Source organism: Callorhinchus milii, unplaced genomic scaffold (assembly GCF_018977255.1).
Source record: "Callorhinchus milii isolate IMCB2004 unplaced genomic scaffold, IMCB_Cmil_1.0 Scaffold1, whole genome shotgun sequence".
Lineage (NCBI taxonomy): Eukaryota > Metazoa > Chordata > Chondrichthyes > Chimaeriformes > Callorhinchidae > Callorhinchus > Callorhinchus milii.
The window spans coordinates 132,784,579-132,810,461 of NW_024704742.1; the positions used below are offsets into that span (position 1 = coordinate 132,784,579).

General features: G+C 45.8%; 1 protein-coding gene across 1 annotated transcript in view; it reads right to left on the reverse strand.

The window, feature by feature from the left end:
* Positions 1 to 25,883, reverse strand: part of LOC103180969 (AT-rich interactive domain-containing protein 3A) — a 129,518-nt gene that overhangs the window by 46,671 nt on the left and 56,964 nt on the right. The window contains exon 3 of the mRNA XM_042331936.1: positions 3,598 to 3,670. Within this exon, the coding sequence (XP_042187870.1) occupies positions 3,598 to 3,670 (73 nt within the window). The remainder of the gene's footprint in view (positions 1 to 3,597; positions 3,671 to 25,883) is intronic.

Consider the following 25,883-nt stretch of genomic DNA (forward strand, 5'->3'; position numbering starts at 1 on the left):
CGCTGCCCTCCACCCCTCCTGACCGCAACTTCCAGCTCGGCTCCAAAAAACCCTGATTGGCCAGAGCCCCAGGATGTCTTCCTTATGTGAAGAATGCTATATAAGTGTAATTTGTTGTTGTTGTGATGAAGAGGTTCTGGAATGATCAGGGTTTGGGGGATGTGGGTGGAGAGTAGGGGTTTATTTTGCCGAGATGGCAAAGTGGGGATTCTTGGCTCTTCCCAATCGGGGTGGGAAGGACATGCCCTTCACCATTCTCGTGGGCAATCCCCACTCTCTTTTTCCTGCCATTCCGAAAGCCATTAGATGGAGCAAACCTGATTTGAATTTCCCGCTCCAGAACTTCTTTGGTCTATGGACCGAGTCCACTCACTATGCAAGTGGGCAGCCTATTCACACCCAGCAATATCCTGCCATAAAATGGGTGATCTACTTGTAATCCCAATTTAGATGCTAAATTGAAGGACGGCATTTCCGACAATACAGTGCTCACCCCACACCCAGCATTGCATTGGAGTGTCAGCCAGGACTGTGAACTCAAATTCACAATGCGAGACTTGAACCCACAAGCTTGTGACTCCAAGGCGAGGGTGCTTCCCACTGAGCTAGGCTGGCACTTTGCGATATCTCTGGGCAAATCAAATGCAAATATGCTTTATTGTAATTGTGGTGTCAGGAGAGCGCAAGCATTCTGCTCTTAAGGCTCTGACCGAGAGTTTTGATTTGCAACGGATGAGAATGTAGCTTTAAAAATATTATCTCTGCCTACATGTCAAAATAAGGTGTGGAGATCAATGACGCACTGTGGATAAGTGGACCTCACCCACTCAAGTCAGGTTTAAGGTGTGACAGTGCTTCTCTTTACATTCGGTAACTGTCTGAACATGCTGAGCGGGTGTCTGCTCCAGGGGCCGTCAGCATCAGGATGTCAACGTCAGACACAACACTGGGAACAAAGCAACTTCCAGGCCATCAGCTGTTTCACCAGTTCAATGGAAAGCCAATGCCAAGCCTTGCCTAAGAAAATAAGTAGTAAAAGTATGGAACAGGCTCCCCAGGGAATCGATGGGTGGAAGCAGAAAGTGTTGTTTGTTTCAATAATATATCAGATAGATTTCTGCTAGAAAATAATATCTCAGGATACAGTATATAGTTTGGGACACAACACGACAGGATGGTGGGAGGTCCAGTAGATGGACGTTGCTCTTCTTCCACCCAGCAAGTTCTTACGTTCTTCTGTGGTTGTAGCTGGTTCGATTCCAGCAGTACCCCAATGCACCTCTGGGGTCCCCAAGCCTCGACTCTTGCTAACTTATGGCTAATACTTTCCAGAGTTAGGTAAACAGGATGTGTCCCTCCAGGGAGAGAGTGCGCATTCCATTCCAACAATCTATCTCTGGAATTTCCACGTGTAGGTGGGATGCCTGGAATTCTCAGTTTGGTTTGGCTCCTCTTAAGCAACGGTGATGGGTTTCCACATGTGTCAGACACCTGACTGACCTAAATAAAATCACCAGTTTATGAGATTGTGGCAGATCTTTTAATCTAATTCTCCCACTTTTTCTCTAATTCCCTTACGAATAATAATCATAAAAATCCTTGCATTTGATATAGTGCCTTTCCCAATGGGAGGACATCTCAAAGTGCTTCACAGGATTTACTGTATCGTGATGTGCACTATGCAGGAATGTACAGTGTAGTGACTGTGTATTTTTGTTGGTGAAACACAGCAGCCAATTTACACACAGCAACATCACACAAACAGCCATCAAGTGAATGATCATTTTTAGTTGTTGGCCAGGACGGCCGGAGAAACTCTCCTCTCTTTTCGAGTAGTGCAGTGGGATCTTTAGTGCCACCAGAAAGGGACAGATGGGAACTTGGTTTAACCCCTCATCCGAAAACTACAACACCTCTGACAAAGTAGTGCTCCCCCCTACATTGTATTGGAGTTTCAGCCTAGACTAAATGATTTCAAAGTCCCGACATGGGGCTCGAACCTACAACCTTCTGACTCAGAAGCGAGAGAGCGCAACTAACTGAGTCAGGCTGACACCCTATGGGATATGGAAGTATTATTGATTATCATTAATATAATTATTATCCCACCCCTAGCTTGGATGCAAACCCAGGACTGTCCAGCATCTTGAGATGTCCTCCTGACGTGAAAGGCGTTATAAATATGTATATACACAAAAAGTGTGGGCACTCAATCCACAACTGTTTGTGGGACACTGCTGTACGCAATTGGCTGCCATGTTTCTCTCACAAAATACAGTCAATCCACTTCGCAATATATTGTGTGAAGCGCTTTGAGAAGTCTCAACAAAGTGCTAAGGTGCTATATGCTATAAATACAAGGATTATTATTTTTTGTTGTTGTATTATTCTTATTCTTATTGAGCACGTCCATCTGCTCCGTGATAATACGAGCCCTGGCTGTATGAGTCTACATTTCCCTTACAGTTTGACAGATGCTTGTTCTGTGGGAAAAGGAGCCACTCTTCCCTGTCCCGAGCACCATAAAACTGTAAATGAATTGCACCTTGCCAGCACAACATAATTCCAGGATGTGACCTTCCTCTCTGATCCGGGCCTAAACTCCACCACTCAGCATAGTTTACATGGAGAGTAAAGAGAAAATATTACAACATGCGTGCTTGTGTAGAGTATAAACACCGCTAAGGACTAATTGGGCTGAATGGCTTGTTTCCGTGCTTTTTCTATCTTTAAAGCCACCTTAAAGACCTACCTCTTCAACCGTGCCTATAGTCACCTAACCCCTACCCGCTTCTCCCAACCCTGGAATGGTGCAGTATTCCGAGACACTATCCTGTGTGATGGGTGCTCCTTAAATGAATACATGTAGCATCACTTTGTGCAACTCTATGTGATGTGGAGGAGGAGACTTATTCAATGATGTGATCTGGACCAGTTTTTTAATTACCACCATGAACACCATCATAGTACTTAAGAGCATCCAAACCAGACAGAGTTCTACATGTGCGTCGCCTACACATGGAAATTCTCGTGCCTGCAATGGAATGCGCACTCTTTCCCCAGAGGAATGCACATTCTGCATACCTAATTCCTGCAAGTTTTAGGCATAAGTTGGTGAGAGCCAAGGCTTGGAGTTGGGGGTGAATTCTACCCCAATCACAACAAATTAGATTGAATCTACAGGATGTCCACAAAGTCATGTTACCCCATGTGTTTTTCCTCTACAGTGCACTGACCAACAATTGAAACACTTGGAAGAATGATGATAATTGTATTTAGAAGTACTTTTTTATATTCAATACAGGGAGTAACAGGACTTTGTGTCCACCCTGTACAGCACAAAAAAAAACCATTGGGCCCAACTGTGTCAGAGTTTATACTTCACATGAACCTCCATCCCTCCTAACCTTCTGTATTAGCTTTACCCCTCAAAGGTTTGCACACTGAGTTTCCTCGTATATATAGTGCTGTTCTTGGTATACAATCTGTAAAGACTATGAGGATTTCGGATCTGAGATTTCTTCAGTGCCGTAGTGGACGAATAGAGAGACAGACGTACACACAGACAGCCAGGGGAAATCTTAGAGCTACACTCACCCCTCTTTTGCATAAAACTGAACAGGTCATCCAGAAATTCTTTCCTCTTCGGATCGTCATCCAGCTCATACAGCTGAAAGAGAACAGAAACAAAAATAGTTATCAGCTCATTTTTTAGTGGCATGGCAAAAAGTGAAAGGTGTAATTGGTAATATCAGGCATTATAATACTACTGCTACTACTACTAATAATAATACTGCTAATAATCATCCTTGCATTTGATCTGGGCTTTATCACCTTGTTGTTACATCTCAAAGCAATCCACAGGATTTTACTGTGAAGAGTAGCGACTGTGTATGTGAACTTGGCTTGCAGCCAATTTGTGCACAGCAATGTCCCATAAACAGATATGAAGTGAGTGACTAGTTTTATTTGGGGGATTGTTGGACAGGACACTGGGGCTTTGAACTCATGTATTCAGTTCAGTGCCAGGGGAGTGTTGCATTGTTGGGAGATGCCATCCTTCGGATGAGACGTTAAACACAGGCCTTGTCTGCCTGTTCAGGTGGACGTTAAAAAAAATACCAGAGTACAATTGAAAAAGAGAAGGGAGTTTCTTCTGGAGTCCTGGTAAACAATCCCCAGATAGGAAGTTGGTCATTCACTTCATGGCTGTTTGTAGGACATTGCTGTGCACACATTGCTTGCTGGGTTCACCTACAAAATATACAGTCATTTCACTTTACAGTATATCTTTGAGACATCCTCCTGAAATGAAAGACACGATACCAAATGTAAGGATTATTATGATTATCATTGATTCAATTTGACGTCACAAGCATTGGATCAAAGGATTATTATTAATTGAAACAGTAAGATAAGACTGCTGTACTCTAGTGTATTTGAAGTCTACTAGCATTGTATTGTTTCATTAATAAATAAGGAAATGTATAATAATAATAATAATACTTCCATTTGACACAGCGCCTTATCAGGTCAAAACGTCTGAAAGCATTTTACTAAGTGAATCACTTTGAAGTTCAGAGACTGTTGTCATGTAGGTAAACACAGCCTTTAGTCTTTGTCAGCCATAGAACAGCAGTGATATGAAGCACTATATTTAATTATTTGGTGAATTTAGATGAGAGAGCAATTTTGGCCAGGACATTGGGAGAAACTCCCTTCTCCTTTGTCAAAACAATGCCTTGGGACCGTTAAATATCCAAAAGAAAAGGCAGAAGGGACCCCAGTTTAGTGTGTCATCCTAAAGAAAGCCATTCCGACAATGAGCACTCTTTCTGTACTGGACGTCAGTAAATACTAACTAGGTTTTAGCACTAATCATTGCAACTGTAGTAAGAATAACAATCCCTGTATTTGACATAGCACCTTATCACCTCGTTGAAATGTCTCAAAGTGCTTTGCAGGATTGACCGCATAGTGTAATGATTGCTTATTTATAAGCCAACGCGGAAACCAATTTGATCACAGAACCTTCCATCCCACAATGAAGTGAGTGAGGAATTTTATCCGGGGGATTGTTGTCCTGGATTCCAGGATAAACTCCCTTCTCTTTTCGATAAGTTTCACTGCGATCTTCCGTGTCCTGAATTGGCAGCGAGTACCTTGGCTTTAACATCTCACCCAAGGGATATATTACAGTGCTCCCCCACTGGAGTGTCTGCTGGGAGCTGGGATTCTTCCCACTCAACTCCTGTTAACCCTGCGAGCCAAAGCTCTAAATGGTAGAATGGTTCTAGCTGAACAAGCAGTGGAACACTTTCCAGACAGTGCTCTCAATAGCAAGCTGTTTGAGCTGGTTAAACTCCAGAAGTGCCCAAACGTATACTCTGGGATGCCCCAAGCCTTGGATCCTACCAACCTGGACCAAATACCCAGACTTTGAGCTTGAAGACTCAACGTGGAGCTTGAACCCCAATGAATTAAGATCATTTAAAGGGTCAAAATTTAATCCAGGTGTCAAAATTTAAGTATAGTACCACATGCAGTAACTACTACCAATGACAAGCACCACAGATAGACAGTATTGCAAAGTACCATAAATACTGTGGTCGTTAAGTACTACGAACAGTAAATAGAATGAATGGCTGGAACTATTGACGCTAACTACAGTATTATGAATAGTCAGAAGTACGAGAGTGAGGCCCTGAATACTAAGCTCTATGAGCGCTAAGTATTATGAAGTACGTAGTATATCCTGTGAAAGACTATTGTTATAGAAGAGACTCCTACACAATACTCAACAACTTGCATTTAGTTAAAACCCGTCATGTAAGTTAACGTCTCGGACTACTTTACAAGGGGGTGGGGGGGGTCAGACACGAGCAAGGGGAGAGGAGGTGGGGTGCAGGGAAAGAGGGAAGTGACTTTAGGCACATTGAAAGAGGTAGGTTTCAAAGTGGGACGTAAATGCAGCCAGAATCAGTTTAGTTCACAGCGAACTAGAATCTCCGAGAGGGAAAAAGTCAGACAGGCAATAACAAAGACAGATACACACTGTTCTCTCAGATAGGAATGAAAATAACATAGTGGGTGGAATGAGATGCGGTGGGGGGAGGGGGCGGGCAGGGGGATGGTGAGGGCTTGCGCTGTTATGTGAGAGTGCAAATCAAAACTGTTATTGTTAACAGCAAGTGACTGACTATGTGACAGCCTGTGAGTTTAACAGCTGTATATACTGGACCAGGCTCACCACCAGCCACTGGTTCTGAGCCTGTTTTACTGCACTCCTCATGGGACGAGCAAACTAGTGACTTTCTTTATTGGGGGGGAAGGTAAGCCGGGTCTCCTTGGAACTAACCTGGCTCCTAGGTGACATGTTTGGCAACGGAATGTCAGAATCAAGTCAACCCTCTGTGGTGGTCTCGCTAGTCTGATTCCTGAGTCAGGTGGGTCCGCAGTATTTCAGGGCACTGCTGATGACGGCATAGCCAGCCTGACAAATCAGCAGGATTTGGAGGAGCAGACCAGTCACTAGGGCAGGGATTATTAACCCTGCAAGCCAAAGCCCTAATGGGTAAGATCGACAGGAAGCTTGCCAGTCAGTACTCTTAATGACAAGCTGTGGGATTTTAGATGGTTACACTCCAGAAGTTATTGCATCACACAATCTGAGGTCTCCCGAGCCTTGACTCTTGCCAACCAGTGTTCAATACTCTCAATGCATTTTCCATTCCATGAGTAGGTGGCATACATATGTGGAACCCTCTATCTGGTTTGGATACACCTAACTACGGTGATGGGTTTCTACACTTGTCATACAATGGGCTGACGAAGAAAACGCAATGAGCACAGAATTGAATAATAGTTCCTTCTGTGAAGTAGCAGAGATGGCTGTAAAGCTCTACCCCAATGAAAGGTAACAGGAGTTAAACACCTTCAGGAAAGAAGAGGAAGCAACAGCAACACCAAATTGCATTTATATAGCACCTTTCACTTCAGAAAGATATCCCAAGATGCTGGACAGTCAAGGGATTGCACTCAAACTGGTGGTTGGAATCAAAAGGGGTGGACGACAAGGGAGGTGATGGTGGGGGGAAGATCAAAGGCACAGTCAAAGAGGAAAGTCTTGAGATGGACCTTGAAGGAGGCCAAGGAGGGGGTGAGGTGAAGGGACTCACGGTTGGAGTTCCAGAGGGTGGGGGAGAAAGGCTGTAGGCCCGACCACCGATGGTGGAGCTGGCTGGGCAGGGGACGTGGATCAGGTGGAAGAAGTGAGCTGGTTGGTAAGGTTTTAGCAGGTCACAGAGGTAAGGAGGAGCAAGACTTTGGAGGGCTTTAAAAGTGAAGACGAGTATCTTAAACTCAATCCTCTGGGCGATATAGAGCCAATGAAGCCAGGCGAGGATGGGGGTGATTGGCTCACAGAGCTTAGTGCGGGAGAGGACATGAGCCGCAGAGGTTGGAGTAATCTGAAGCTTGTAGAAAGAAGAGTGGAAGTCTGGCAAGCAGGGTTTGGGGATAGTCAAACCTGGACATGATGGAAGCATGGATGAGGGTTTCATCAGCCTGATGGGAGAGATAATGGCAGAGGTGGACAATGTTGCAGAGTTTGGGGGAAGGCAGAACAGGTTATCGCATGGATATTGGATTTAAAGGACAGTTGAGGTTCAAACAAGATATCAAAGTTCCCGACTGACTCTGTGAGGTGGAAAGTGGATCTGTGACTCGTTTCGCCCACAAATATATGGTCAATTCACTTTACAGTCTGTGTAGTGCTTTGAGATGTCGAGAAAACGTGAAAAGTGCTATACCAAATGCAAGGTTATTATTATTAGTAATGCTGTCAGCGTCTGAGGTGAGGAGGTGATGACAGGAGCCAAGCAGGAGAGCCTCAGTCTTATCGACATTGAACAAGAGAAAGTTGGCTGTCATCTAGGACTTGATGTCTGAGTTATTCTGTCAGGATAATAATATAGCAATGGCCCTGGAGTTGGGTGTCATCTGCACAAATGTGGTAGCTAACCGCATGCCTGTGGATGATTTCACTGAGTGGGAGCATGTAAATATTAAAGAGGAGAGGAACAAGGACAGAGCACTAAGAAACGCCAGATGAGATGATGCAAGGGCTAGAGGAGAAGCCACTAGTTTGAGGGCTGAAGGCCCGACCGTCAATGGTGGGGCAGACAGGTTGGGGAACATGGAGCAGGCCAGAGTCCACTAAGCGGAAGGAGCGGATAGTGCGGTATTGATATCCCGGTGAGGGAAAGAATGGGATCTCCAGCACAGATTCTCATGACAAGGAGATTGTGTAACAGATTACCAATGTCAGATGCAGACAAAGGTAATGAAGTGGGCAATGTGTCAATGGGACGAACATCAGCAGAACACCAGGATCTGGTATGATGGGGCCTGCGAGAAAAGTGAACAGATAAGAGAGGGAGACAGAATAGGGTTTAGAGTAAAAAATGACACCAAGCTAATGTGGGGAAAAGGAACCACGAAGGAAGAAGGGAACTTACCCAGGCCACACATAATACAAGGAACAAAGAGAAAGATACACAGAAATAATACAAAGGACATAAGGTGAAGAAGTAAACAGATTGAAAAGGAAATTCAGAGTAACGCAGCTAGGACGATTCAGTTAGAAGTTTCACCCACAAAATATATATAGGAACGTAATAACAGGAGTAGGCCATTCAGTCAATATACAGGCAATCCACTTTACAGTATATTCTTTGAGACGTCTCAATAATGTGATAAGGCACTATATCAAATGCAAGGCTTATTATTATTATAAATGGTTGAGGAAAGACTGAGCAGGAAAGGAAGAATTATAAATTCCTGCAGGATACAAGAGATACTGAAGGAGGTGGTAAACGAGTAAGGAGGATTAAGGAGTATAAATAGTTTTAAAACAAACATTGTTTGGGGGGAGGGCACAGAAGATGCTGTGTAAATTCAGATGTTAAACAGATGATACATCATGACTGAAGACCTTCCTCTTCGACCGTGCTTACGGTCACCTCCTGTTAAGCACTCAGAAATGCTACCCCATGTGAAGGGCGCTATATAAATATAAGTTTTTGTTGGTGTTAGTAGAGTGGAATCATCATGTATTCCAGAAGATCCAATGAAAAAAACCTGGAAGGTTCAAAGCCCCTTAGAGGATTGAGGACAAGGGGAGAGGACGCTGTGAAACCAAGTTCGGAATGGAAAGTTTTGTGTGTTTTTATTTGGGAGGTGTCACACAACAGGCCCCAAAATCGTGAGAAACCAAACACTTCTCTCTTTCTGCCCATCTGTTTACAATCTCCACTGGCTGAGCAAACAGGAGCACAAACACAGGCCATTGGGAACTTTATTGGCCCCAACATATCTGTCTGGAGAAGTGGAGAGGAGTTATCGTTTGATCTGGCGCAAGCTTTACTTCCAATTTGCTGCCAAACAGACATTGGGGGGGCATCTAACTCAATTCATTCTCACAACCACTTCGCTTTCAGCCACCACTATAACTCCACTCCTTCCACCTCCACCCCCAGCAAAGTATTATTTCAATGGTGAGAGGTTCCTGCCAATTGTAAGGGGATGGGAGGGGAAATTGCATGGGGGGGAGGGGAGGTGGAATAAACCCGTGAATATTGCCCATCTGTTTATTGGGGAGCCACTTCCCCAATACACCCGTGAATATGGTAGAGACTTTAAGACACGTTACCGAACTGGTTGTCTTGACACAGAGAGTAAATAACAACGATAACTTGGGTTTATATGGACTTTCACACGGGATTGTGTCAGAGCACTTAACAATGGCAGTTTGACCCTGAGCTGGGGAGAAAGGGGAGATGAGCGTAGGCTCAAAGAGGAAGGTCTTCAGTGAGATCTGAAGATGGGCAGAGTGGGGCAAAACAGAGGGATTGAAGCAGAGAGTTCCAGAGTTCCAGGGCAAAGCAGCTGAAGGCACAGCAGCTGATGGTGAGCGGAGGTGGAGAGGGACATGTAGAAGGCCTGAACCAGCTGAGCAAAGGTGGTGGGTAGAGGAGTGGGATGTGAGTAGGTCGGAGAGGTAGGGAAGTGCTAGGGTGAATAAAATAATCCATGCATTTGATATAATACAACAACAACAACAAGATTCCATTTATAAAGCGCCTTTCACGTCAGGAGGACGTCCCAAGGCGCTGCACAGTTGGGTCATGACCCGAGCAGGGGGGGAAATGGTCAGGGTGATGGGAGGGAAGGGAGGGAGCGAGGAGGGGGGAAATGGTCAGGGTGAGGGGAGGGAAGGGAGGGAGCGAGGAGGGGGAAGAGAGTCGAGAGGGGAGCTGAAGGCTCGGTCAAAGAGAAAGGTTTTGAGACCGGCCTTGAAGGAGGAGAGGGAGGAAGCAAGGCGAAGGCACTAATAATAATAATATTCATTGCATTTGATATAGCATCTTATCAAGTCGGTGAGATATCTCAAAGCGCTTCACAGAATATATTGTAAAATGGATTGACTGTATATTTTGTGGGTGAAACGCAGCAACCAAATGTGCACAACAGTGTCCAACAAACAGGTGTGGATTGAGTGACCAAATTATTATTATTATTTTGAAGGGAATATTACCCCCGGAAAGCGATCCAACAATCGCCTAAGACCAGGTTCCTACTTACTGCTAGGTGCGTGAAACAGGTGTGTGAAGTAAGAAAATTTGCCTAAGGTTTTGCCTACCCGGGAATCGAACATGGCTCCCCTTGCTTGCGAGGCGAGCACTCTAACCACTACGCTACGGGACTCCACAAGTAGTAGCACAGGTGACGAGTAGTAAGATAAGAGCAGAAGATGAATTCCTATGACTTTTAGTTCCCAATTAGCCCCCTGCAGTTCACACCGCATGGACACTGGCATCTGAGCACTTGCTCTGTTGGGTGGCACACACTGAGACAGCAGGAGATAGCAGACCCTGACATAGACAGCCTCGATGCAGCGCTTGGTTCTAATTGCTCAGCTTGTGTACGGCCTTTCAAAATTCCACTGAGACTTCGGGATTGCACGGCTTAGAGCTGCAGACACCGGCACACTGCTGGGAAGTTAATGTCCTGGGGATGAGATGTTAAATCGAGGTCCCGTCTGTCTGCCTGCGTCAAAGGCAGTTCCCATCTCGACTATTCCAATGCCCTGCTTGCTGATCTCCCCAGCTCCACTATCCACAAACTACAGCTGATTCAGAACTCCACCACCCATATTCTCACCCACACTATAATAATAATCCTTGATATAGCATTTGATATAATGCCTTATCATGCTGTTGAGGCGATTCAAAGCGCTTCACAGAATATACGACAGATTCTTCGACAGATTCTTTCACGCCATGATACCTCCCTACTTTTCTGACCTGCTTTCTCACCACTCCCCCACCCGCTGCCTGTGCTTGGCTGGCTCTGGCCTTCTGCTTGTTTCTCGTCCCCTCCACTCCAGCATTGGCCAACGTGCTTTCAGCCACTGCACCCCGAAACTTTGGAACGCTCACCCCTAATCCTTCCCCCTTGACCCCTCCGTCACCTCTTTTAGATCACGATCGCAGACCTTCCTCTTCGACAATGCTTGCAGCCACCTCCCCACTCACCCCAACTCGGTGTCAGGCTCCGGCAGTGGTATGAGCTCCAAGGCACTGCCCTGCGTGAAGGGCGCTATATAAGTGCAAGTTGCTTTGTTGTCAATTGTACCCTAAAAACATTTGTGAGGGATTATTACCCCCGGAAAAGCGATCCGACAATTGACTAACAGCTGGGTTCCTTTTACTGATGGGTAAACAGAGGCGTGTGGAGTAAGGAAACTTGCCGAGGGGTTTTGTCCTGCACGGGAATCGAACCCGGGTCCTCTCGCTTGCGAGGCGAACATGCTAACCACTACCCTTCAGGACTCTAAATGAGCCCCAGTGTTCTTGCCATCGACTGCCCTTTTTAGAAAAGTTCTTAGATGCGGCCTGACCTGAGCACAGTATAGCTGGTCTATGACACAATGTATTGGTTCCTTAAAAAAATGTAGTTGCTGACAGGATGCCGGTTACACGTTGATTGTTATGATCCTGACACGCAGACCACGCGAGACCGAGGTGGACAATGACCGTCTGCCTGGCTTACAAACAGAGCCATGAGTGAATGCACCATCATCAAGCCTACAGAATGCAATCAAGGTCAAACCCCATTCTTTGCAGGCAGGCGTCGAACACATCTCCTTAGCAGTGGCTAATAAACTGTACTGGTCCTGAACGAGCAGACTTTCCCGAGCTTTCAGGTTTGAACCTAATTAAAAACCTAACCTTCACTAAAGTACAGAGTGCAAAGGGACCCCTTGGCTTACGATAGTAATCACACAAGGTCTAATCGACCTACAATGTGACAGTACAAGCGCAAAGCTCTTGATGAGAGCACCTCCACCTAACCCTTTATCCCGTCCTTTCTATTAGGCAAGAGCTGGAAGATCGATCGATGGGGATTGAATTGCTGGCTGGACAAACATCCTCTTTTCACTTGTGCTCATTAATTGCTGTGAGCTGGTGTAATCTTGACTCTATTAATCACATTGCACTGGAATCTCGGAATGCACTGGCAGACTGACACTCACGGAGACCAGCGATGCTTTCGATCATGGGCAACTTTGTACCCTGAAAGTTGGTGCTGGACCATACAACAACGACGACAAAACCTCCCCCTGGGTATAATTTGTGGTATTTCTTAATAAAGAATCACTTTCAGAATTCTCATCCGGTAAGGTGTATCTACTGCTTTAAGCAAGTTTCCTTACTCCGCATGCTTCTGTTGACCTAGCAATAGGTAGGAACCCGGTTGCTAATCAATTAGCAGATACTTTCCGGCGGTAATACAGAAATTCCTGCAAAAATAATATGTGGTCACTCAATTCATGACTGTTTGTGGGTCACTGGTGTGCACAATTAGCTGCCGTGTTTCATCCACAAAGTGAACAGTCAATCCACTTTACAATACATTCTATGAAGCTCTTTGAGACGTCTCGAATTATTATCACAGCTGAATTTCTGTGGTTCAGCATGGAGTGCCAGAGGAAGTTCCCCCATTTACTTTTTTTATATATAGAATGATACATATTCATAACGCTTCCTTTTGAAACAGGGCCTTTCATGTCAGGAGGATGTATCAAAGCACTTCACAGGAATTAAGGTAAAGCTGAGTGGCTGTGAATTTTAGTGGGCGAACGTAGCAAACAGTTCAAATCATCAAATTATGCAGCACAGAAGGAGGTCATTCGCCCCATCATGCCCATACCAGCTCTTGAAAGAACTGTCCAAATTAATCCCACTCCCCGCGCTCTCCCCACAGCCTTGCAAATTTGTCCTCCTCAAATATCTATCCATGTCTCTTGAAAGTTGTTATCGAATCTGCTGCCACCACCCTTTCAAACAATGCATTCTAGATCCAAACAACTCGCTGTGTAAAAAAATTTCTCCGCATCTCCCCTCTGGTTCTTTTGACAACTATCTTAAATCTGTGTCCTCTAGTTACCGTCCCACCCAACAGTGGAAACAGTTTCTCCCTGTTCACTCTATCAAACCTCCTCATAATTTTGAACATCTCCCCTTAACCTTCTCTGCTCAAGGAAAACAATCCGAGCTTCTTTAGTCTCTCCACATAACTCAAGTCCCTCAGTTTGAGCAAGGCAATGTGCCACATACAGCCACAAAGTGAGTGATCAATTTTATCTCGGGGGCTGCTGTCCAGGATATCAGATAAAATTCCCTTCTCTTTTTGAATAGTGCCACCGGATCTTTAACGTCCCCTTGAACTGGGGGATGGGACCTTGGTTTAATGTCTCATCCAAAGGACGGCATCTCTGACAAGACCCCCTCATTGAGGTGTCAGCTTTGACCTTATCAGTTCCAAGTCCCAAAATGCGGCTTGAACCCACAACTTCTGAGTCAGAGGAAAGTGCCACCAACTGAGCCAGTCTGATACCATTTCAGTATGCAAAGAATAATAATACATGCTGGTATTTTGATATAGTGCCTTGCATGTCAGATTGTGTGGGTTCAAGCCCCACATCAGGACTTTGAGCTCACAGTCTAAGCTGTCACTTTAATCCAGCGCTGGGGTGGGTGGTTGTTGCATTGCTGAAGGTGCTGTCCTTTGGGCGAGACGTTAAACCAAGGTTCTCTCTGCCTTTTCAGATGGACGTTAATGATCCCATGGCACAACGTGAAAAGAGTTTCTCCCTGTGTGTGTGTGTATGTGAAACGTGACCACTTGAACGGTTGTCCATACTTGTCAGCAATTCTGTAACATCAGGTCCCAGTCACATGGTGGCTGACAGCACCAAACCATTCTTGTGAAAGCTCCCAATGTTAGGAGAGATTACATGGCCTTGGGACCTCCTCCTGACGTGAAAGGCGTTGTACAATTTGTTGTGGTGGTGGCCCCTCATTGTCCTGCAGATCCACACTACACATGTGTTACATAAGCTCTGACTGTGGCAGGCGTACGATACAATTTACATTTACACAGTGCCTTTCATGTTAGGAGGACGTCTCAAAGCACTTCACAGAGCTGGACGGGCACCCGAGCTGTGGAATGGGGCTGCCAGACACGGGGAGGGAGAGACAACCAAAACTCCAGTCAACGCCAACTCGCCCACCTTTGAGAAATGCTTGCAAAGAGAGGAGGGAGGGAGAGAGCGAGTGAGTCACAGAGAAGATAATCAACAATTGGAATTGGATGCCAAGAAGGCTGGTTCAACCCAGAACACTGGGACTCATTTAAAAAGCAGCTTGATGACGTGATGAGAGGATGGTAGGGCGGGTGCTCAAGAAGGATGAGATCGCATGGACCGAAAGGTCTCCTTGATCCAAACCAATCCAGGTTCATAGATCATAGAACTTTTGTAGCACAAAAAACAATCCCCGCTCCCCTGCTCACCCCCTCATTATACTATCTACTCCGATCCTCATCTCCTGCTCTTTCACTAAACCCTTTGATGGTATTTTTCTTCAAGCATTTATCCAATTACCTCTTAAATGCTGTCAGCGTCTGGGCTTCACAGTCGTTTGTTAGGAAACATTCCACGTGTTTTTGTTTGTGTGTCTGAAAAGTATCTGTCTGAAGACTCCATTCAGAGTGTAGCAGGTATCCTAACGTCACAATGCAGCACACAGACACAGACACACACAGAAGAAAAAAAGTGCGCGCAGTAATTAAGGCTTTCAGGGAAATAACTCCCACTTTTGAATCATTACCACAAGCCGCGGAAGCCTGAACCCACAACCTTCTGCCTCGGAGGGCAGAGCACCCACTGACCAAGCCAGGCTGACACCTGGTTCCGAGGCAGCCTCAAAATACTCGCACAGGCCAATTGAAATGATTTAGAATATCGACTGTTTTATTGAGCTGCTCTTAACACAGGCATGTGCCAGTCAGCGGTTGGGGTATTATCAGAACGAACCTGCACAAGCTCGGAGGATGTTCAGGAGCAAGGAGTTAATTAGAGTACAGGACTCTCACTAGCTGGGGCCAAGCCAAATGGCTGCTTGCCAGAATTTGGTTCAATTCTCAGCCAGGAGCTAGTGCGAGGGAGAGAGCGAGCTGACATAATGAGATGTATAAGCTAACATGAAGCAACACTTGATGAAACGGCTCCAGTAATAGGCTTTGTGGGCACTTGAGTTGATAGGCTGGATTAAGTGGCAATGAGTTGACGCTGTATTGGCAGTACTAAGTGTTTTACTGCATTACAACAGCAGTCAGGCCCTGGAGGAGCACAAGTCAAATTGTTCACTCAGTTGCGGAACAGGGTCCACAAGCCGAGCCATTCTAACAATCCACTGTGTCAGGCTGGCTCAGTTGGTAGCTCTCTCTTGCCTCTGAGTCAGAAGGTCATGGGTTCAAATCCCATGTTGGGACTTGAACTCACATGGGCTAAATTGACACTCCAATGCAATGGGGGGAACCTGCATTGACAGAGGTGCTGTCCTTCGGATTAAACCGAGGTTCTGTCTGCCTGTTCAGGTGGAGGTTGAAAATCGCAAGCGAGAGAACCTGGATTTGATTCCCTGGCAAGGTGGAACATTAGGAAATTTCCGTACTCCACATGCTTCTGTTTACCTTGCAATTCAACTAATTCAAAACTCCGCCGTCCGAACACTAACCCGCACAAAATTTTGTACCCCCATCACACTAGTCCTTACCAGGCTTCAATGTCTCCCATTTACCGAACAGATCGATTTCGAGATCCTCTCACTCTCTTTCAAATGCCTTCATTCCCTTGCACCTCCCTACCTATCCAATTTGTTTGCCCCCCACTCCACCACCCACTGCCTCCATTCGACTGGCTCTGGCCTCCTGTTCATCCCCTAGCCCCCTCCGCTCCACCATCGGTGGCCGTGCTTTCAGCCACTATAATAATAATAATAATCCTTGCATTTGATATAGTGCTTTTCACGTCTTCTAGACGTCCCAAAGCGCTTCACAGAATATACTGTAAAGTGAATTGACTATATTTGTGGGCGAACGCGGCAGTCAGTTGCGCACAGCAGTGTCTCACAAACAGTCATGGATTGAAAATGACCAATTTATTATTGTTTTTTTTTGGAGGGATTATTATTAGGCGTGTGGAGTAAGGAAACTTGCCCAAGGTTTCGCACTATGCTCAGAAACTCTAGAACCCTCACCCTCAATCCCTCCATCTTGACCCCTCCCTCTGCACTTTCAAATCCCGCCTAAAGACCTTCCTTTTTGATCGTGCTTACCGTCACCTCTCCCCTCCCTCTCCCCCCCTGGCTCAGTGTCAGAATCCGCCACTGTCAAATGCTCCGGGACGCCACCCCTCGTGAAATACGCTATATAATTGCAAGTTGTTGTTGCAGTAAGTAGGAACCCAGTTGTTAATCGATTGGCAGATTGTTTTTCCGGGGGTAATAATCCCTTAAAAGAAATTGGTCACTCAATCCACTCCTGTTTGTGGCACACTGCTGAGCGCACGTTTCGCTCACACAATATACGTCAATTCACTTTGCAGTATATTCTGTGAAGCGCTTTGAGATGTCTCAAAGATGTGACATAGCACTTTATCACGTCGCCGAGGTCTCAAAGTGCTTCACAGAATATACTCTAAAGTGGATTGAATATGTATTTTGTGGGTGAAACTTAGTCAGCAAAGAGAGATAGAAAGTGGTAACATAATGCATTGACTCAAGGATGAACAACTTGTGCATATTCTACGCTTTTCACATTAGCATCAAGATAAGAAGGGTGCAACTCTGTCACCTGAAACCTGAGCTGGTGACTGCAGGGTCCAGCTCCCTCCAACACCCTCTCCTGCTGTATGTTACTAACAGCTCAGATCCACACATGTAAACTGGTGATAATAATTCTAATAATCCTTGCATCTGATATAGCGCCTTGTCACATCTTTGAGACATCTCAAAACTCTTCACAGAATATACTGTAAAATGAATTGACGGTATATTTTGTGGGCGAAACGCGTCAGCCAATTGCACACAGCAGTGTCCCACAAACAGCCGTGGATTGAAGTGACCAATTTATTATTATTTTTGAGGGATTATTATCAGGCATGTGGAGGAACGAAACTTGCCCAAGGTTTTGCCCTCCTGGGAACTGAATCCAAATCACTCATTTGTGAGGCGAGTGCTCTAACCACTGAGCTACAGGACTCCAGAAACGTTTATGTAAAACGTGCATTCGATATTTTTATACCAGTGTACGTCTCAAGGCATTTCACAGGATTTACTGCAAAGTGCGGGCTTCCTGACGTGAAAGGCGCTGTACAAAGGTAAATTGTTGTTGTTGTAGTGACTATATATTTTGTATAGGCAATCTACACAAGGCGATGTGCCACAAGCAGTCATGAAGTGAAGTGTCTCTAATTTTATCTGAAGGATTATTGGCCAAGACACCGAGCAGAAATTCCCTTCTCTTTTAGAGGCTCTTATGATTGGCTCCCTTCAGTTCCTCCTCATCTCAGGCGCTGACAGCATCACCATCCATGGTTGCACCCTCCACCTTATCCGGAACCTTGGCATCTTGTTTGACCCTCAACTATCCTTTCTACCACACGCCTGCACCGTGACCCGCTCTGCCTTCCCCCACCTCCACAACGTCGCCCGGCTCCGCCACTATCTCACACCGCAGGCGTCCGAAACCCTCATACATGCTTTCATTACATCGAGGCTCGACTATAATAATAATAATAATAATCCTTGCATTTGATATAGAGCTTTTCACGTCTTCTAGACGTCCCAAAGCGCTTCACAGAATATACTGTAAAGTGAATTGACTGTATATTTGTGGGCGAACGCGGCAGCCAATTGCGCACAGCAATGTCCCACAAACAGTCGTGGATTGAAAATTACCAATTTATTATTGTTTTGTATTTTTGGAGGGATTATTATTGGGCATGTGGAGTAAGGAAACTTGCCCAAGGTTTTGCCCTGTCTGGAATTGAACTCAGGTCTCTCGCTTGCAAAGCAAGTGCTCTAACCACTGAGCTACAGGACCCCACAGACTCAGACTATGCAAACTCATTGCTTGGCGACCTCCCTAACTTCTCCCTCCACAGGCTGCAGATCATCCAGAGCTCTGCAGCCTGTGTCCTCTCCTGCACCAGACTCCGTGACCCTATCACTCCCATCTTCACCCAACTCCACTGGCTTCCCATCACGCAGGGGATACAGCTCAAGATCCTGGTCCTCACCTTCAAAGCCCTCCACGGTCTTGCTCCCCCCTACCTCTGCAACCACCTAACCACTTACCATCCTGTTCACTCCCTCCGCTCAGCGGGCTCCAGCCTCCTTCATGTTCCCCCACCTCGCTCACCCCACTATTGGCGGGAGGGCCTTCTGCCACTGTGCCCCCACCCTCTGGAACTCCATCCCGCAGTCCCTCCGCCTCGCCCCCCACCCCCCGCCCACCTCCCTTGCCACATTCAAGACCCATCTCAAGACCCTCCTCTTCGACCATGCTTTTGATCTCCCTTCTTCCCGTCCTGCCCTCCACCCGCCCTGATCCGACCCCCAGCTTGGGTCCAAACCTCTTTATGTCCAGCGCTTTCGGACATCCTCCCGACGTGAAAGGCGCTATACAAATGTAATTTTGTTGCTGTTGTTGTTCTTTTCAAATTGTGCCATCGAATTTTTAGCATTCATCTGAACAAGCAGAAGGACCTTGTTTTAACGTCTCTTCCGAAGCCCGGCTCATGCAGCACTGTACTGTAGTGTCAGCCTTACACTAGTATGAAGTGGAGCTTGAACCCACAGACTTCTGACTCAGCAGCGAGATTCCTACCAACTGAGCCAGGCCGACAACAGCCGGCTCAGAGGAAATTCCAGTCCGTGTGTATTTATCAGCCTTCAAGACGCGATTAAATGAATAAATGACAAACAGATGGGATATTACAAGGTCTGGTTGCAGTGCTCAGGAAGAGATCGGTGAAAAAACTGGTTGACGTAGAAATCTTTACCAATTAGGGTTTACAAATACCAGTTTCTGACTCAGAGGCGATCATGCTACCAGCTCAGCCAGCTCTCACTGGTATACAAATACCTCTGGTTACGTGTCGCAGTAAAGCAGTTCTTATTCTGTAGTAAAATACTGAATTGTTTCTAACTAGTTTAACCTTAAATTATTTTTATATACATCACAGGAAAAACACACCAGTGTGGAGCTGTCTTCGATAACACACACACACAAATACATACACAAAAAACATACACAGTCAATCCACTTTACAATAAACTCTGTGAAGCGCTTTGAGACGTCTCAAGGCGCTATATCAAATGCAAGGATTATGATTATTATTATTACACACATACACACGTTAACACAGATACATCCATACATCCACACAGATAATAATATGCACATGAATGCACACAGACAGCTCACTCACAAACACATGCACACACGTTTATGTAATAATAATCCTTGCATTTGATATAGCGCCTTATCACGTCTTCTAGATGTCTCAAAGCTCTTCACAGAATATATGTGAAGTGAATTGACTGTATATTCTGTGGGTGAAACGCGGCAGCCAATTGCGAACAGCAGTGTCCCACAAACAGTCGTGATTTAAGTGACCAAATTATGATGTTTTAATTTTTTTTTGAGGGATTAATTATCCCCAAAAATGATCCACCCATCGACAAACAACCGGTTTCCTACTTACTGCTAGGTAAACAGAGGCATGTGGAGTAAGGAAACTTGCCTAACTTTTCCCCCTGTCTGGGAATCGAACCCAGGTCTCTCGCTTGCAAGGTGAGCGCCCTAACCACCACGCTACAGAAGTCCATATATGTACTCCACAAATGTGAACACATGCATTCACACTAACTCTCACACAAACAGACACACACACACAAACGAACACACTGGATTTATACAAAGTTTGACAAGCAAGTCTTGCCTTTCAGAAACAAGCGTAACCCACCTGTTGATTCATTTCTTGTTTAATAACCCATTGAGACCCAATCCCATCTCCCGGATCTCTCGCTCAAACAAACAGGGTCCAGGCTGTTAATTTGACAAATTAAACGTATCAAGTTCCTGCCGGCGCAGCGCTAAATAGATCTCACTTAACAGAATGCAGCTGCCAGCTGAAAGATTATTATTTTGCTGTTCTGCCATTACGTTGTACAGCCAGCAAGTCATTTAAGGTAACGCCGCCTTTTAGCAGTTGTGTTATGGTTGAGCTGAACTGGGATAAACCTGAACTGAACGCTTGAACGTGCGGAAAGAGAATTGCTTGCCACATTCGCCTGCAATCTACACATACGCGCACGTATATATATATATATATATATATATATATATGTGTGTACGGTCACCTAACCCCTCCCCATGGTTCTGCATTGTGCTCCGCCACTGTCAAGCGCCGTCGGTCGCGACCTTCGATGCAAGTTGCTATTGTTGTTGATAAGCGGTCCCTGGTGTATCTTGGGTCACAGCCAACTCCGGCAACCAGTTAGGGGGAAAATTACGGCCTTTACTTACTCCAACTTCTGGAGCGGCTAAAGTGCTGACAACGATCGCCCCAAACACAGCTGTCCTATGACAGATTTACTGAACTCTTTCTACACTCAGCTCTTTATCTACCTGTTCAATCGTGCCAGCCGGTCAGTGTATATAACAGCCACTGTTGAACTGAGGAGGTTGGTGGACGGCACAAAATTTTGCAGGGTCTTGGCCATAGGAACGCTGCCTTCAGCTTCGATGCGGTGGTCAGCCTGGCTGAGCTGGTAGCACGCTCGCCTCTGGGTCAAAAGGTTGTGGGTTCAAGCCTCATGTCGGGGGATTTGAAATCACGTAGTCTAAGCGTTCTGCGGGTGTGTTCCATTGCCTTCCTTCAGATGTGATGTTAAACTGAGATCCTGTCTGCCTTTTTAGGTAGGCATTAAAGATCCTATCGCACAATTCGGAAAGGGAAGGGATTTTTCTCCTATTGTCCTGGCCAACAATCCCCCCAGATAAAATTGATCACTCGCGCCATGGCGGTTTGTGAAGGGCGCTATATAAATGCAAGTTGCTATTGTTGTTGTTTGCTCTGTGCAAATTGGCTGCTTCATTCGCCTACAAAAAAGGGTCCCAACACGTCCCAGAGAATCCTGTAGAACGCTTTGGGACCTCCTCCTGCCATGAAAGGTGTTGGATCAAATGCAAGGATTATTATTTTTATCTATTATTCGGTGGATTCTGAAGGCGAACGCATCAGCCAATTTGCACTCTCCAGGGCAGGCTAAGGCAGGCTGAGTTCAGCACCGACTGGGGGTCGAACCAGCGACAATCCCAGTCTGTACGCTGCCCACTCTGTGCCTTTGCCCACTGAGCCATAGAGTGAACCCCTTTCATATACGGAGTCCACAGACCCTCAGGCAGCTCCAGACCTGCTCAGTTCAGGGTGGCCCGTGTTCAGTAGAGAAGAGGGATGGCGGGAGTGGGGGATGGGGAAGGGGCGGAGGTTGCCCACAAGTCAGTGTTTTGAGTGACTCAGGCAAAAAACATTTAGTTGCCATGGCTACTAAAATAATATGCAGTGTGCAGTCCTGACAGCTAAATCGGCTGATAAATGGTACAGATTTATTTCATGCGTGCATTTGTGTGTTTCTGTTTGTGTGTGTGGTGTGAGAGGTCGTGTATGTGTCGCTGGCATGTGTGCATGGCTTGTGTGCGCACGCGTGTATACTCATGGCTTGTGCGACTTGTGTGAGACATGTACGTGAGGATGACATATGTGTATGTGTGCGCGCGTGCGTATGTCCTTGTGTGGTAGTGTGGGGGGGGGGGGTGGGCATGTGCGTGTATGTGTTGGGGGCGTGCGTGTACGTATTTTTATGTGCGCACGTCCGCGTGTGTGGCTGGAGGGAGGCTTGCGTGTGTTTATTTGTGTGTGTGTATGTCGGTGTCTGTGTGTGAGCAGGGAGGGGTCGTGCGTGTGTGTGGGGCGCGCGTGTGTGTATTTGTGTGTGTGTATGACCCTGTGTGTGTGGGGAGGGGGGGATGTTTTGCTAGCCTGACTAGCACAGCCTGTCTCAGCTGCTCTTTCCCCTCCCGAGCTCTGACTACAGCCAACTCTAATGACAGTTGGTTATAAATAAGCAGTGAAAAGAACTTGTGCTCAGGCAAACTCACCGAGCTTTATTTATTTATTTATAGTTTCTTTACGAGTCGGTTGTGACCCCCTTTCTGTGTCTTCCACCAATCCCGAGATCTCTCCTCACCTACCCCCCCGTTCCAGATGCTGGGCTTGCACAAAACGGGGCCTGCTCATGCCCGGCATTGATAATAAACCTTGCATTTTATGTAACGTCTTATTACGGCGCCTCAATGTCTCAAAGCAAGTGTAGTGACTGTGTAGTTTGCAAGCGAATGCGGCAGCCAATTTTGCACACAGCCATGAAGCGAGTGACCAATTTTTATCTGGATGATTATTGTGAGCCAGGACAGAAAATCCCTTCTCTTTTCGAATAGCCATGCGGGATCTTTAACGTCCATCTGTACATGCACGGACAAGACCTCGGTTTAACATCTCATCAGAAGGACGTCACCTCCAGTGCTTCCCTTACTTCCCCCACGCGTATCCCCGGCACTACATTGGAGCACCAGCCTAGACTGTGAAGGTTAGGGAGAAGAAAATAGGAGAACATTTGGTGGGAAAACAAAGCAATATGTTTCCTGCCATTAAAAATTAACATATAACATTCACTCCAGGGTGATCCTTCAATAAACATTAGTGGAGCTGGGCACACAATCCATATGTTAAGAAAAACAAAGAACTTCTCCAATCTGTACTGAGCCACCCAAGGCTCCAAATTCCTCCTGCTCTTAGCCTTAAAACCATCGGCTTAAATTGTAAGGTTGTTATAAATTGGGTGATGTTGCACCTCTTCCTGAGAATAATAACCCTTATATTTGATATAGCAACTCTCACATCAGGAGGATGTTTCAAAGCAGTTCACAGAATTTACTGCAAAGTGTAGTGACTGTGCATTTTGTAGAACACAGCAGCCGATTTACACACCACAATGTTCCATAAACATTCATGAAGTGAATGACCAACTTTTATCTGGGGGATTGTCGGCTAGGAGACCGGAAGCACTTTTTTTGAATAGTGCCGTGGGATTTTTAACATCTACTTGAACAGGCAGTCAGGACCTCAATTCAACGTCTCATCCGAAGGATGGCACCTCCAGCAACCTCCCCCAGCACTGGAGTGTCAAGACTGTGATGTAAAGTCCCAGTGAGGGTCTCAAACCCACAACTCTCTAACTTAAGGGGCTAAAGACATGCTAACAATTGAGCCAGGCTGACACCCCATAACCAGAATCAGAACTTTTGTGTTTTAAACAAAAACATGAATCAAAAAGGTTCATTAAAAATAGTTAAGTTTGTGCAGAATTGTGGAAATTTCTTAATTTGGAAGCCCGTTTTCACAAGATCACAAGAGAGGTTTGTTCGGATGAAGAAGGCTCTTTGATCTATTTGTGGGTGAAATGTGGCTCAGCAGTGACCCACAAACAGTCGTGGATTGAGTAACCAAATTATTATAATTTTTTTTGAAGAGATTATTACCCCCGGAAAGCGATTTGCCAATCGACTGACAACCAGGTTCCTACTAACTGCTACGTAAACAGAGGGGTGTAAACAGAGGAGCCTCGCCCCCTCTCTTCCTATTTTCAGGTCTCTACTGAAGACCTTTCTTTTCAAACGCGCCTTGGTCACCTTCCTTCCCCGGCTCGGTCCCAGGATCCGTTACTGTGAAGCGTTCTGAGAAGCCATCCGGCACGGAGGGCGCTATATAAATTCAAGTTGTTGTTGTTGCTGTTGTTGTTGTAAGGAAACTTGCTTTACATGGCTTGAAACCCGCACTGGAAATAAATCACATTCAAAAGGCACCCAGTTCCTGTCTCCCATTTCATGCCCAGGAGAATTCCCAGTCATGCTCACAGCCGGAACTGCGTTCTATGCGTCATACGAAGTAATGTACAAGTAACTTATCCTGAGATATCCTGAACAATGGATTCAGGCTAATGTGAACTGGTTTGGTCTCTAATACTTAACAGCTGTGTGTGTGTGTGTGTGTATGTGATCAGGAATTGAGATACATATTGCACATATTTGGGGGGATTATTGGCCATGACAGCGGGAGAAGCTCCCTTCTCTTTTTGAATAGAGCCATAGGCGCTTTAACATCCACTTGAAAAGGCAGACGAGACCTCGATTCAATGTCTCATCCAAAGGACGGCACCTCCAATAATGCATCGCTTTCCCAGCACTGCATTGGAGCGTCAGTTTACTCTGTGTGTGTTTAAAGTCCCGACGAGGGGCTTGAACCCTCAACCTTCTGCCCCAGAGGCGAGAGTGCTACCAACTGAGCTAGCAAAGCTGATATCACAAGCACTGACCTATTGAAGAAGGAATAAATATGTGTGCAAAAAAACACACAAGGTGAAACACAAGGTGTACGGGGACTAGCCTTTTGAAAACAGCGGAAGCGAGCTTTAATTCTTACTTTTGAAGGCATGTTGCTTTCCAATCAATAATAAGATCATTGATTTTTTTTGTTACTGGCCCAATCTTTCCCAAAGCCCCAAAGACACCTATCGATCAGCTCAGTGCATCAGCCTTTCCACCCCCTAATGAGCCCTGATGGACTAAACGGTCAGGACGGCTCACCAAATACCAGTGACCGCAGGGCAATAGCTTCCTGACAGCTAATACAATCAATATTTAATGCAAATTACAGCTGGCAAGTACGATTAGCCTCAAGCAACCTGCGTGGCTCAGTCGACCCCCACATTCAAATAACCAGCAATAAGATCATGCAAATCAAGCAGGAACTTTTAAAGGGTCGCTCATCTGTTTCAGCCACTCCCGTCTCCATGTAAATAAATCTCCAGTCTGTGTCTGACCCTAATGTTGCGAGATGTGATGTGGTAATTTATGATAGAATTACACAGCACAGAAAATCTTTGGTGCCGGTGTCCATGTGAGCCTCCAACCCCCACCCCTCCTATTCTCCTCCGCAGTCGGTGGAATCCTACAAAATATACAGTCACTACACTTTACAGTATATTCTGTGAAGAGCTTTGAGACGTCTCAACAATGTGATGAGGCGCTATATCATATGCAAGGATTATTATTATTATTATTAAACAGCCAATGGGATGAGTGACCAATGTTTTAATTAGGGGTTTGTTGGCCAGGAGACCGAGAGAAACTCACTTCACTTTGGAATAGTGGAACAAGATCTTTTAACATCCACCTGAACAGACCTCGGTTTAACGTCTCATCCGAAGGATGGCACCTGTGACAATGCAGCGCTCCCCCCCCGCACTGTATTTAAGAGTCAGTCTATCTAGACTGCGTGAATTCAA